This window comes from Bacillus rossius, chromosome 11, assembly GCF_032445375.1.
Source record: "Bacillus rossius redtenbacheri isolate Brsri chromosome 11, Brsri_v3, whole genome shotgun sequence".
NCBI classification, from domain to species: domain Eukaryota; kingdom Metazoa; phylum Arthropoda; class Insecta; order Phasmatodea; family Bacillidae; genus Bacillus; species Bacillus rossius.
In genome coordinates, this window is record NC_086338.1 from 5,200,434 (window position 1) to 5,216,065 (window position 15,632).

The 15,632-nt window shown below is 35.9% G+C and overlaps 1 protein-coding gene across 2 annotated transcripts in view; it reads left to right on the forward strand.

The window, feature by feature from the left end:
- Positions 1–15,632, forward strand: part of LOC134536589 (gastrula zinc finger protein XlCGF57.1-like) — a 331,362-nt gene that overhangs the window by 211,728 nt on the left and 104,002 nt on the right. Inside the window, exon 1 of one of the 2 annotated variants that reach the window (XM_063376347.1) lies at positions 1,541–8,080. The exons of the other annotated variant lie outside the window; for it this stretch is intronic. Coding sequence (XP_063232417.1) covers positions 8,045–8,080 — 36 coding nt within the window. The 5' untranslated portion in view covers positions 1,541–8,044. Of the gene's footprint in view, positions 1–1,540; positions 8,081–15,632 lie in introns of those variants that run through there. 2 annotated transcript variants of the gene reach the window in all.

The window sequence follows — 15,632 nt, forward strand, 5'->3', positions numbered from 1 at the left end:
TGGTTTGCATGACCGAAGAGAAAGTTTTTTTGGTGGGGAGCTGAGTTTTATAGCAGATGTGATGGAGTGTTGCCACAGATCATAAAGATCCTGTGTGGAGTTTGCAGCCCCTATACCAGTAGTGAGAGTTTCTTCTATCTGAGTTTTGTAAACATCCCATGAAGTGTGGTAGAAGTCGAAGGAATAATACTGTTACCTAGTCGTTGGAAATTAGAATGGCAACAAGAGCTTAAGGAAACACAGAGCAATGTATAACACATATTTAGTACGGCATGTACAGAGATTTATTCACACATTATACAAACACATATAATCCTCATACATTAATATAAATTTTCTTATTATGTTGGCTGTTACACATTACTGCTACAATTCATGTTCCAGCGATTACCAACAAAACACCTGAAATAAATTTATACAAAATTACGTACCATTCACTACTTTTTAAACATTTTCTCATAACCACACAAATTATTCCTCAATAAATAATTCTAACTGGACCCTTTTCTTTTAGTTATAATTACAAATTCTTTTTAATACAAAATACTTGAACCTTCACTTACAGATCAAAATTAGACATTGTTTTAACAGTACCAGAGACTTAGGAACGAGATATTTCTAACACAATTTAAATTTCAACACTTCTCCCCAAATAAAATTGGCTAAAATCTTCAGTGTCGTTTAAGTGATAGCGGCGAGTGTTTTTTTATTTCCGTTGATCCTTGACCTGATCACCCCAGTCGGACCGGAAACATTGACGGAGCGAATTTCTTTATTCTACCTCTGTCGCCGTGCTGATTCCCTGATACTTGCACATTTTCGCCGGCTCTTAATTCACACTATTTGGTAATAAAACGAACACTATACTAGTGCAGAGAATTGGAGACAAATCACCTAACATGCTGTTGCTTGAAATTATTTTAAAACAGTTTTTCATTAAAAATTTACCTCCTTGTTTATGTTCATAGGTAGTCTTAAACGCCACGACTGATAGTCCCGCTAATGCCACTGCACTACGCCCTTAACGTTTTAATCAAGTAGTAGCACCTTTTATTTTCACCGTATTAATAGAACGAGAAAATATATTTTTTTTAAAGTATTGCTGAGCAGAACTCTGTTATGCTCCTAGTCGCAAACCACTTCATGACCCTCGGCGGAATTTTCTATGTTCCCCTTGGTCATTTTACTGCAAAGTCCGACACATACTTTTTACTTCCGAAGTCCCGTGCCAACTTGCAAATTGTTACTGGGCTACCACTGAATTATCACCAAGTCCGTAACTGACTTGTATAATTTGCGGCCTCTCTTACCGCCTTTTTCGGCATCCGTGCGCAGCTTGAAGACCTCAGCGAGCAGCCTTTCGGCGTCGATGATCGAAGGTGCGGGTCGTGGTCACCGCATTATTCACGCAGCCGGTTGAGAGAAGACTCTGTGGAACTCGTGCTAGCAGCCTGCTTATATACTCGCTGCGCTCCATACTAAAACAGCGAGGAATATTCTGGACATCCTGAATCGGAAACGCGGCTCGGAAACTTCCGACCACGTCCACGTGCTCCGATCAAAGGCGATTCGGCACGAGTGGACCCGAGGATCTGCTATTATTAGCAGTAATGTTCTTTTTGCGAATAGGCAAGTTCTTCCACTCTTCTGTGAAACCCAACTTGTAGGAAATAATCCCATCTGGAGTGTACTTCAAGGCTCTGATGTCGGTAACACATGGATGAGCATGATCAAATTTTTTATAAAAACTGTGAGTCAAATAATGAACTTCATATGGACGTAGATTTCTATGTGCTTCCCTGCAAGTTGCAATGTAGTCAGCTGGAACATTAATCTTCTTGTTTTTCAGCTTATTTTCTATCTTCGAGTGCATGGAGTCTGCCTCCAGAAACTTTTGCTCTATCGTTACACACTTTGTCACCGATATCTGTAAGAGTGCATTGGCGAGAGTCACATTTCTGTTCTGATAGCAGCAACCATCACTATACAGTATCAATTTGCCGGCATCGTTCCTCAAAGGTAGTTGCGACAAGATGAAGTTGCAAATTATTGTAGCAAACTCATTTGAACCAAGGCCCCTCTCAGTCTCGTTCCACAGATAACAGAAGCCATCTTTGGCTTTCAAATCGAAAACAGTAAAAGAAAACAATGAAAGTGCCAATATCGTAAAGAATGTATGATGTTCTACAAGGGGTAGGGGAGGTTGGGGTTAACTGGACCATGGGGTTAACTGGACCACGTCAATAGAAATTATATGTAAAGGAAATTTTTGTATTCTCTCATTGTATGTTTACTGCATAAGGTTGGCTGTTCTGTGTAAAGTAATATGGCTGGTGTGAATACCATACTTTCAGAAGTACAAACAAAAAACTAATTTTCACAGGTAAGAGTAAATTTATTTTGCTGCAGATAAAAGATCCTAAAACATGAATTATTAGTAGCTTACACTATTTATTGTTTCAGGCTAATTTTCTATTTATTGCTTAACAAAAATACATAATGTTATAGTCACCTACAAGTTTGTTTACATGCTATTTGCAGTTAAGAGAAAAAAGTGCATGAGGGGTTAACTGGACCATTAAAGTTTGGGGTTAAGTGGACCGGTCCAGTTAACCCCAAAATTGTAAGCTTATTATATACGTATTTTCACATATCTGCAGCACAATTGTTCTATCAATTCCTGTGTAGTAAATTTAAAATTATATGGAATAAGTGTTTTTTAAATTCAGTTGTTTATTTCTTTTGTTTTCTTTCAGAAAATGCCAAGAAATCGTGCTCGTACAACTCAAAACCGGTCATATTCTGTAGCAGAGCTGGAAAATGCTGTGAATTATGTAGTAAATGAACAGATGCCTGAACGTCAAGCTGCGAAACTATCTGGGATCCCTCGTAGCACAGTAAAACGTTATGTCACAAAATACAGAGCAACAGAAGATATCACAAAAGTGAATTTTCGTCCAAAGAATGAACATTTGCAAGTTTTTACCAGGGATGAAGAGCTTATTCTGGTGGACTATATTATGACAAGTTCGAACATTCATTATGGTTTGACAAAAGTTGCAGCAAGGCGCCTTGCTTATGAATTTGCAGTGGCTAATGGAAAAACACTTAGGTCTAATTGGGAAATGACAAAAATGGCAGGTGAGGACTGGCTCATAGAATTCAGAAAACGTCATAACTTGGCCTTACGAACTCCAGAGCAGACAGCTTTGAACAGGGCTTTGGGATTCAACTAAACTAATGTCTCTGTGTTCTACACCAACTTGCGATATGTAAAAGAAAAGTTCAAATTTGGTCCTCAAGATATCTACAATCTCGATGAGACAGGGGTAACAACGGTTCACAAACCTTAAAAAATTCTTGCTGAAATGGGAAAAAAGCAAGTAGGACAAATGACTACTGCTGAACGAGGGGTTTTGGTTACTGTTACAGCTATCGCAGGAGCGACAGGAAAGGTAGTGCCACCGTTCTTTATTTTTCCAAGGAAAAATTTCAGAGACCACATGCTTAAAGGTGCTCCACCTGGAAGTGATGGAGGAGCTAGTCCCAGTGGATGGATGACAAGTGAACTCTTTCTGTCTGTGCTGAAGCATTTTGCAAAGCATGAAAGACCTACTAAGGACCAACCTAAATTAATCATATTGGACAATCATGAATCACATAGTAGTATTGACTGTCTAAACTTTGCTAAGGACAATGGAATTGTGTTACTAACTTTTCCTCCCCATTGCAGTCACAAAATGCAGCCCCTCGATTTGACGGTATTTGGACCTCTGAAGGCTAAATACAACAGTGCGTGCTCTGATTTCATGTGTAACTTCACAGGAACACCTACCAGTGCACCAAGAATTACCATTTATGACATTGCAGGCCTTGTTGGTGTGGCTTACCCTTTGGCTTTTACACCAGCAAACATCTTGAAGGGGTTTAGTGTTAGTGGCATTGAACCTTTTAACTCAAATGTGTTTACTGACCAAGATTTTATGTCATCGTATGTAACAGACCAGCCTCTAACAACTCAATCGTCAGCAGAATATGACTCCCCAGGTGAAGGGCCAAGCACATGTAGAGATGACAACATAGGGAATCCTGAACCTAATTCTGAGGAACTGAAATCAACAATTAGGTCTCCTGAAGACATTTGGCCATATCCCAAGGTTGAAAGACGAGAAACAAAAAATGGTCGAAGGAAAGGAAAATCAACTGTCCTCACAGACACACCTGTAAAACGACAGCTGCAGGAAGCAGCAAACAACAGAGCAGCAAAGAAATCGTCAACAAAACGAAACAGGACTGAAGTCAAGACATACAGAGCACGTCGAATATTGGAAGAAAGCAGCAGTGACTCAAAAGATCCTGATCAATTACAGTCTGTTGATTCTTCTGATGATTTGTTCAACAGCGATGAAGATATTGAATCAGTTCAAAGTGGAGACTTTATTGTGGTTAAAGTGAAAGGCAAAACTCCAACTAGCAGCCGCAATTATGTTGCTCAAGTTGTGAAAATGTATGATGATGGACTTGCAGTTCAGTTTTACAAGAGGGTTGTCTCCACAACCAAATTTGAAGCTGCCAATGAAGAAGAGACCTTCATTGCTTCAAGCGAAGTAATTGCTAAGCTACCTAGCCCAATGCATGGCACAAGAGCTCGTTACAAGAACATGATATGGTTCCCAATTGATGTAACTAAATTCAGTGTCCACTAGAACTGAAGAAAGTTGACCTTACTTTGGTTATTTTAAAATAATCAACTCAATTCAGAAGGATTTGTGTTATATATGTTACATTTTAAGCTACGAGATTGTATGTTTACTACATTCACTCAAATGGTTAAGTTAACCCCAATGTGTGGTCCAGTTAACCCACCCACTGGGGTTAACTGGACCAAAATTTATTTTATTTTTTTAATTTTTTTTTCTGAAATGGGTAAGAGATACATGTACAATGACAATACTAAAGCTGGTGTGCATAGGTATGTTAATGTTCATGAAATAAAACTGTAAGAATTGACATTATTTCTGCAAAATAACGAGGAAAGAAATTTTCCGGTCCAGTTAACCCCAACCTCCCCTACTCATGAGATCCATGCCGAAATCATTCTTGGCTCTTGACATTCTGAAATGAAGAATGGATAGCTAAATCGTATAAAATAGTTTAGACATTACCTCCAAAACATTTGATATTATGGCCTGTATTACAAAAGTTTGAAAAGTATAATTTATTGCAATAAGTGTTTTGTATGCATAAATAACCGATGGACAATAGGTAAAGTGTGAGATAATAATAAAATGTACCTGTCCATACGTACAAACAATATCGAAACAACTAGAATATTATTTTAAAAACAATTAATAGACAGTCCAACAATAACACTGTGTTTGTTAACTAACAAAATGGAGTTACGAGGTATGCTAATATGCAGGAAATCGACAGCTGGAGATAAGAGGTTTTCTGAAAATAGGATTGTAGCCCATAGGGATTGTTTATTGTTATGATCTTTGGAATTGTAATATAACACATAACTGAGTATATAGTAGTACCAAAAACCAATTTTTGACAAAAAGTGGAGTTACGAGGTTTGCTAATTAGACAGACGATTTGCAGACACCGAGAGAATGGCTGTGGCCGGGTTTTCTCATACGGGGCCCTATTCTTGACGCTGCCGGAATAATTCCGGTAGCAGAATGATCCGCAAGTTTCAACCCGCTAGACAGCTAAATGTCTATTCTTGAAACTGCTATTGCTGCTACCGGAATCAACATTGTCGGGTTTATGAAATGTCTTTATGGAAGTATGGCAACGTCCAATTTTGTGTTGACGTCACTGGTAGAAGGCCAATCACAACGAGGGAAGGACCATTTCTTATTAAAAGTTAAATGTTTTCATTATACTCGTATATTTTCTCTAGTTGATGGACGTGGAGGTTATGTAATATGTATAATAATTACAAAACTAATAATTATAAATGAATGGTATGGCTTATATGAAAAAAAAATCGGGGAAATATATTGTGTTATGAAATGAACAACTTTATTTTATTTTAGAAAAACTACTAAAAACATGCAAATATTTGCGAAAATATTTACAAATTCGTGTGGATTTTTTATTAAAATTTACAATTCTTATCCATTAAAAGTACTCGTTTTTTAGTTTATTGTTTCTGATTACTTGATAGAATTTAAAATTCTTATCACTTAAAAGTAATCGTTTCTTAGTTTGTTTCTGCTTACTTCGCCGCAACTTTTTATGTTAGTGTAAAATTTGAGGTGAAAATAAATTTTATGCGGTGTTTCTTGATTCAGCAAACAATTGTGAATGTGTACATTAAGATTTTTATAACTGCAAGTCAATACAAAATTATAAAATTTTATGAACATCATCTGGCATCATGGTGCGGGGGGAAATGGGTAAAAGTTCTGTATTGTGTATCCAAGTTAACCTGTGATCCTGTTGGCATGATCCTGTACACCTGATCCTGTGGTACATGATGCTTATTTTTTTAGCAGTGGGCAGACGCGTAGCGCCGACACATTTCGCGCGACAGCGCGAAATCTGATGTTATTTATCATATACGTAATTTATTTTTTACATCAGGTTTCGCGCTATCGCGCGAAACAAGTCGGTGCTACACGCCTTCCCACTGATAAAAAAGATAAGGATCATATAACACAGGATCAGGTGTACAGGATTATGCCATTAGAATCAAAGGTATATCTGGATACACCTGGATAAGCAATACGGAACTTGTACCAAAGTTTGTTATTGTTTGGTGTAGGGGCTTCTTGAAAACAATCTTATCAATTTATAAACAAAATTTTTAACTATATCTTCTTTCATCATTTATTTAATAATACTTATGTGGGTTTTCATCGGTGTGTGTTGTTTTCAATCATATTATTTGCGTGGTAGGAATGTTGGCTCTGTTTGTAAGATAGGGAAGGGTAAATAGGATAACCTTTATTTTCACAATCACTTATCATGGTGGGAAACTCATATATAAATGGACTCATTAAGTACTTTTCAATTCCGGGATGGATGTACTTTTAACGAATACATGTGCATAATCTAACTACCACTATAGTTTTGTTCCATCAAAACATGACACATGATTGCAATATTTGGTGTCAAAAACGAATTACGTAATATAGAAACTACGTTACCGGTATTGTATTTATCACAATATACGTCAAATAAGCCACAAATTTATACACAGCAAAAATTTCAATGTTTTTTATGCTAAGTAGGTACAATATTAAGTACTTAATGGAAGATGGTAAATATAACTTTCATAACGTAATATTTAAATACCTGCCATTGCAAATCACACAAACAAATGTAATAATACTTAAAACATTAAATATTAGTTAAATTGTTACAAAAGTTTTCTCGCCACGCACACACGAATTTTGAAGGTTGAAAGCATCACATGGCGTATTTTTATCTGAATAATCACATAACATAATGAAGCGAATAAGTTTTTTCTGGTTTTAAATGAAGTAATCTAATATAAGTATATAAACACACACATTATTAAACGAGATTTAAATGTAGCTAACCTAAACTAACCAAACATACAAACGATTTAAATATTTTTCAGAACCATAACAGAGACTCCATTTTGGACAAATCATGGTTTCAAAGAACAACGCTCAAATCTCTACCGGAATTGTGATTCCGCCAGCTCACGAGGTGACGGAATAATTCCAGTAGTTTGTGACGTAATTCCGATACATAATTCCGCTAGCGAGTGTTCAAGAATAGGGTTTAGCAAATTTCTGGTGGAATTCAGTAATTCCGCTAGCGGAATTCTTCCAGCAGCGTCAAGAATAGGGCCCACGGCCTTATTTTGTGCAATTCCTGTGTGAAATGCATCTTTTTCCCCTCATTTTTGTTCATTTCTGGCTGAACGGGTACCACCCAAGGCCATAACAATCAAGGAAGAAGAAGAAAATGGTCACAAAAAGTACAAATATACGTTGAACAGAAGTCTACTCTACAGTCTAGGATATGTAATCAATCCAAAATCGTTTCGTCCTGCCGGAAGATGCATAAATTCGTTTCAAGAAATGCTGTCTTAATTGTAAGTTTCTAATAGTCTCGTTTGTCCGCGTTAAACAAGCCTCGCAATGATCACTATCAAAAGTCCGTGATATGCAGCCAATCAGATGGCCGGGAAAATGTCATAAATGTTTGTTTATCAAACTTGCCAATATTTAACTTTGTACGGAAGGACGGATGAAATTATAACCTCAAAAAATATCTGAAAGGCATTGTGTTTATCTTTAAAGTTTGTTTACAGTTCGTATATTTTTATGCTGTTTCCGTATTATGTTTTTAACTTTCCTATAAATAAGTTTTTTAGTTTGATAAATAAACAAATTGAGTATGTAATTATAAATCCACTGGAACTTAAAAATATATTTATATTAATATTCAAACATCTTTTTTTATAATTTAACTGACTACTTTTCATAATCTATTTAAATTCCATTATCTAAACAGTGTTTGCTTAAAAAAAAATGTGGTAAATATGTATTGTACGGATTAGCGCCAAAAAAAATCGTACAAATATGAAATAACTTTCATTATATGCTCTTTTACGTTCTCTTTTCAAAACCGCCTGCGGAGATTAAAAATTCCAATTACTTTTGGAGATATCGCCATTCTTATTTTGCAATACAAGCCCTATGTAATCATTCAACAGACGCCATTTAATATTTTGCAGTGTGTGCGTGAATGCCTAAATAACAGAAATTTTCCATTACATAAGGTTGGTTACGTGATAAATACTTCAAAATAAACGGAAATTAAAAATAATATCAATTAATTTTACTTGTTATAATGTAACTGACCTGACCTAAAAAAACGGGACAAAGGTAGATTAGGTCAGGTCAGCTACAGTATAAATACTTTGAAACTGAACGGACATTAAAAATAATAAAAATTAATTTTAATGGTTGTTTATTTTAAAGTATTTATAATGTAGCTGACCTGACCTAACAAACCGGGAAAAAGGATGAACAGTAGGAACTCACGTAATTTTCTTTTTACGTGATGTAGTCGTTCAACTACGTCGTGGAAAAAAAAAAACTCATACTTGTAAACAAGCAACAATGGTGAACGCAGGAAGCCTACGATTCACTCATCCTTCTGGACATACCCGAATACTCACGTTGGCAAGCCTTCTTTCAACAGACGAGAGGCAAACGCCCGATCGTGCATCTTCGGTTTTTTTTTGTTTATTGTAAATAATATAACCAACCATCCACAGTGTTTTAAAGTATTTTTAATTACTTCTTGCTAATTTTAAGAAAAGAAGGCTTGCCAACGTGAGTATTTGGGTATGTCCAGAAGGATGTGTGAATCGTAGGCTTCCCGCTTAAACACCGCATCAGTGCACATCATGAAAATTAAAAAATTCCATATCTCCTAAAGTATTTGGAATTTCTGATCTCCGCCGGGTTTAATGAAAAGAGGAAGTTAAAGAGCACAGAATAAAGGTATTTTCGGATTTTTAACATTTTTTTTTTTAAAAAAGTCGCCAAAAAATGAATATTAAAAAATTCGATATCTCCAAAAGTAATTGGAATTTTTTATCTCCGCAGGCGGTTCTGAAAATAGGACGTAAGATAGCATATAATGAAAGTTATTTTATATTTGTACGATTTTTTTTGGCGCTAATCCGTACAATACATATTGGGGGTGCGGCGTTTGTCCTAAAATCGTTTGTCCTAAAGCGTTTATCCTAATTTCGTTTGTCCTAAAAATTAGGACAAACGACTTTAGGACAAACGACGTTAGGACAAACGACTTTAGGACAAACGACTTTAGGACAAACGACTTTAGGACAAACGAATTTTAGGACAAACGACGGAACAGCTTCAAAATACTTTTACTCTGAGTTTTAGGACAAACGACTTTAGGACAAACGACATTAGGACAAACGACTTTAGGACAAACGACTTTAGGACAAACGACTTTTAGGACAAACGACGGTTCCAGTATCGATAAATCCTTACTCTGAGTTTTAGGACAAACGACTTTAGGACAAACGACATTAGGACAAATGACTTTAGGACAAACGACATTAGGATAAACGACTTTAGGACAAACGACATTAGGACAAACGACTTTAGGACAAACGACATTAGGACAAACGACTTTAGGACAAACGACTTTAGGACAAACGAATTTTAGGACAAATGATTTTAGGAAAAACGACATTATGAAAAACTTAGTTAGGACAAATGACTTTAGGACAAAAAACTTTAAATCAAACTATTTTATTTAAAAACCACAGAGCATGTGAGAACTTACAGTAAAAGAAAACGTTTGAAAAAATAATGTTATATACTGGGGAAATACTTTACATTGTAGGTATGTAAAAAAAATTCAGCGTTTACGATCGTTACAATTTTTAGACATCTAGGAATAAACGACTACAGTTTCGACCTTAATCTGTTTTTTTTTTTTTTTTTTTTTTTTGCCATCTTGGATCCGCCATATTTAAATAGAACGCCCCACTCATGATGAAATTTTCGTCATGACTGCCATATTGAATTTTTCTGTTCCACTGGAGGCCGCCATCTTGGATGCCGTCGACTTTGTTTCTGTTTTTTGTTCCTAGATAGCGCCAGCAACGCTCTTGATTTTTTTTTTGTTCTTCTGGAGGCCGCCATCTTGGATACCAAGGACTTTGTTTCTGCTGTTTGTTCATAGAGAGCGCCAGCGTCGCTCTGATTCATCACATAAGGTCGATGTTCCATTACCTACCATAGCTATTATGGTCCTTATCGACATATTAAATTTAAATTTTTTAACAAAATATATTGAAAGCGCTGTGATTCGAACAATCGCAGCTCTGATCTCTAGATTGGAAAACATACTCCTTTAACCGCACGGCTATCGAGACATTTACCAAACTGAGAATAAAATAAGGTATATATAAAAATAACATGCATATTCGGACTTGTAATTTTTTTTGATTTGAAGTAATAATAGCACCACATGTTCGAGACAGAACCACCATCATGTATTAAGACGTAACTGTAACAATTATCGTTACGGTCACAATCTTAAATATCCGTAATTGTTTTGTTAGAAAATCGGGAAAAAATTTAAAAATCATTAAAAAATTAATCAATCAAATGAAATAATAAAAATTTTAAAAAACACCGTTGCACTTTTCGTTATGGTCGCTATCTTGAAAATACATAATTTTAATGCTAGAGATTCGAAAAAAAAAATACTTATTAGAATACTGATTTACTTCGATTCCTGTCCTTGCTTCGAAACTATTAGAGCAAAAAAAAACAGTGAAATTTTACTTTGACCTTGAAATAAGATTTTACCTTGACGACCATCATGGATCCGCCATTTCTCGTTCAGTACATGCTACCAGGAGCTACCACCTGCTAGAGGTCATTGCCACCATCTTGTTTTCGTCTGCTGGAGGACACCTTCTTGTGCGTGTACTCGTCTTATAGAGTACATTACCATCATTCTTGTCTAAGTTTTACCCGCTAGAGTGCAGTAATCATTTATTATTACTGAAGTGCCTGCCATCTTGAAATTTGGGCGCCATCTTGGAATCGTGTAATTATTTAGCTAGAAATTCTGGATAAAATTACAAAATTCATCAAAAAATTCACTCATTAAAGAAATGATTGATTATATCAATTCCTGTTCTTGGTTCGATCCTTGGATGATGCAAAAGAATAATTTTATGGAAAAAATAATTATTATAATAAATTATTATCAAAGTCCTAAAAGAGACTTAAAATCATCTATTACCATCATCCTTTAAACCATTACGACCGCTATTTTAGATATTTGTATTTATTGACTTATTAGTTCGGGAAAAATTTCAAAATTCACCGAAAAAATCACACATTATTTTACACATTGAATCGAAACTTTCTTCGATCTATGAACGAAGCTGAAAATAAAATTTAATTTAAATACCAGAAAAATGTCAGCTTCGAGAAATAAAACACCGCAAGTTCTTTTACAAATATAATATTTATTACATTATTTCTATCCTACTAAAGGATCACTTGCGAAAGCCAGCAATCTTATAAACATTTAGCCCTGCATAGACGTGAAACGACTAATTCTTAGCTCCAACTGCTCCAAATGCTCTAACAGCTCTAACAGCTCAAAATGCTACAAAGGCTCCAAATGCACCAAATGCTCCAAATGCTCCAACAGCTCCAAATGCTCCAAATGCTCCAACAGCTCCAAATGCTCCAAATTCTCCAAATGCTCCAAATGCTACAAATGCTCCAACTGCTCCAACAGCTCCAAATGCTCCAACTAATTTCAATTACTTTTTTTTATCGAACATGACATGAATACATGCATGACTTTATCAATATACATTTTGGATGTCAGTGGTGACTTTTTTACACCTTTTAGTTATAAATTTATTTAGATATGAGCTTTCGAGAAATGATAAAGTACATTTTTTAAAAATCTTAATTTTTCTTTAAGTACACATGCAATTAATGGAAACCATTATTTTATGTAGCCAGCTTCCCTCAGTTCTTTAAGTATGAAGGATATTTCTTTGATGCTCGAATAGTTTCCTGCACAAAGCGAACCATGTAGAAGTCTTAGCCTGTCAACCAATATGTTAGGATCTTCCCATGAGGTATAATCAATCTCTCTGCTACGTTCATCTTCCGTGTATGTTTATAATAAAAATGATTATCCCTGGTGTCTTCTGGTTCAACACCAACGACAAGGTCACTTTCGTCATCGACCAGTGATTATCACAAGCTTGATTAGGATAATTTATTTTGTGCCGGAAATTAGGCATTTCGTCACCTTTTTTTTATTTTTCTATAATTTTAATTTTTTTTTTGGAAATCTTATTTTTTTAATTTATCTGGTTGTTAAGGCGATTGGTGCACGGTAAAAAAAACGGTCACAGGCCCGAAAACAATGAATTTTTTATCATATGACCACTAAAGAGTCTAGATGCCTATGTGGGTGACCGTTACTATGTAGGGAGGTCAGGAGCTTAGTTCCAGCTCGTCAGTGGCGAGATGGCCTTCATACGGGAAGGGTGTCGCTGGTGGTCGCTCTGCGGCCTGCCATCTAGCAGGAAGTAACAAAACCTCGAAGGTTGTATCTCGCTCTCCCTCTAACACACAGCTGATAAGGTTCTATTGTGCCCGGAGGAGGGGAAGGTTTATCAGGTTTCTCTTTCACTCATCCTTCGCCATGGGGAGGCGGAATGGATTATCTTTTGTCCGCAACTGCGCAGACGTCATGTGGCCACTCCCGCACTCTTCTCACTCAACTCGCTCATTCTCTCACACTATTTCAATAAATCTTTTCAAATCTTCAACATCAATACTTTAAACCATTGCGCTTCCTACGGATGAATTATATTTCATGCAAGTGCCCGAATTCAGCTGCAAAAAAATAAAACGCGTAGTCAATTTTTTTCTTCAAAAACCTTCCCAAACACTGTGTGTTAAAAAACATTCTGAAAGCCCATTTTTCTAGATAAATGGAAATTCTAAATCACCTACGCCACAAGGAAACATTGTGATTTAATATTATGTAAAGAAAACACCTCTTAGTTTTATAGTTATGTAAAGGTGGTGTGATATGTTTTAGATGTCGCACCATCTTATCATCCATGTAGAAGAGTTACCCGAAAAGCTAACAAGACTATTGCCATGGAAATGGAAATATGGTTAAGGAAATATTTTTCAAATGTTTGTAAACAGTAAACAACATATAAAAAATCTTATAACTGTAAAATTAAAATACAAACAACCCTATAGCAAATTTAATTTCAATATGAAAAAGTCTACAATAATGTTTACAAGAAACGAAATTGCAATAGCAATACAAAAATATCGCAATTTTGTTACATTGTTAATATATATATTATTTTTAATAAAGGCAATAAAAATGACATACTCAATATTTGGAATACAATAAATACCTTAAGCCCTACATAGTTGCTGCGATATTCACAATAAATGCTTTTCTTAAATATAGTAATTAAAAAACATCGTAAATAAATTATGAACATACATATTATGGTGAAGGAAAGTGGACACTATCACACTGAAAAATCTTAGAGGGTAGTTTTCCTCATCTTATTTCTTTCTTTGCGTTTTTGGTCTTGTTCGTTAAAATATTTCATGTTAAAATACTTGATACGCATATACGTTCTTGTCCTGACAAAACTTCTTCTGGATATTTATTTTCAGTAGTTCCGCAAATAATTTTAGTCAGTGATTCAAAAATCCGCTCTTTTTTGCACAAATTGTTGCCATGAATATTATCAAAACACATTTCAGCGATCTTTATTAATTCAAAAAATTCATTAGTGGGACATTTTAAGTTACCCTTTGATTATACATGTATCCAGCTATCGTCCTCCGAATTGAAATCCGTAGTGCCAAGGTCAGGATATTTATTTCTGAAACGGTGAGCTATATAGCCAGAAACATATTTCAGCCCTTCAAGAGAAATTTCGTCACTTGAAAGGGGCCTGGCCTCTAAATCTAAAGCTGGGTTTACGATTGATTTCCTTAAGAATTATAACTTAACATCGAGCACACGATTAAGTCAAAACTACATTTTACAGTTTATGATTGCCATAGAAGTCGTTAATTCTAACCAATCACAGAACAAAACACATGGTCGGCCATTGTTCGAAACGGAGAAGCAGGTTTGAAATAGGTTATTGACAAATGGGATATCTATTTTTCGAAATGGATGATGATTACAAATTACATACGAATTCTAACCCAAAATACTGCCTCGCTCAGTCCAATAATAAGACATAAACTTCCGGTTGAAAGGTTCCGGTTTGTTGTGATTGGTCGCTTCCCTTAAGTCTTAACGAAAAATATAAAATATAACCATTTCTGTTAAGTCTTAAGTCATCATATGGTTCGCACACGACCCGTCAAAATTCACACACGACAATCATAAACCATTCCACTAGTTTACATAGAGTCATATGGTAAGTACAGGACTAAGTCTTAAGTCTTAATTCTTAATTTTCAATCGTAAACCCACCTTAAGTCTATTTCTTCCATGTCAGCAAGATCTATTTCATTTAAAGGTGATTTCTCTTGAAATGTATTTGTAAAATACATTTCCTTGCACAAAAGTAGTTCTGTAATTTCATTCTGATAAGCACTGTCTCTGTCAATACCTACTTCATGTCCTGGGGAATCCTTCCCAACCCCGCCAAGACAGAAGCAATTCTTTTCACCAGACGCCGCCCCCGTCAGCCACCAGCACTGTTCGTGGGAGGCGCAGTGATCAACTGGAGCGATTCAGTGAAATACCTCGGTGTGACACTGGATCGCACACTGTGCTTCTCACAGCACTTCTCGTCGGCCACTGCCCGGGCCTATCGCGTATTCAACTCGCTCTCCCCCATACTCCGCCCCTACAGCCCCCTCCCAGACCAGGACCGTGTACGCCTCTTCAAGGCGTACATAGTACCTATCTTATTGTATTTATCAGTAATATTTGCCCATGTACCCGACATCCGTTTCCACCAACTAAATACATGTTTCAATAAACTACTCAGAGCCACACTCGGGAAATACAGACACGTAACCAACATACAGCTACATGACCTTGCAAAC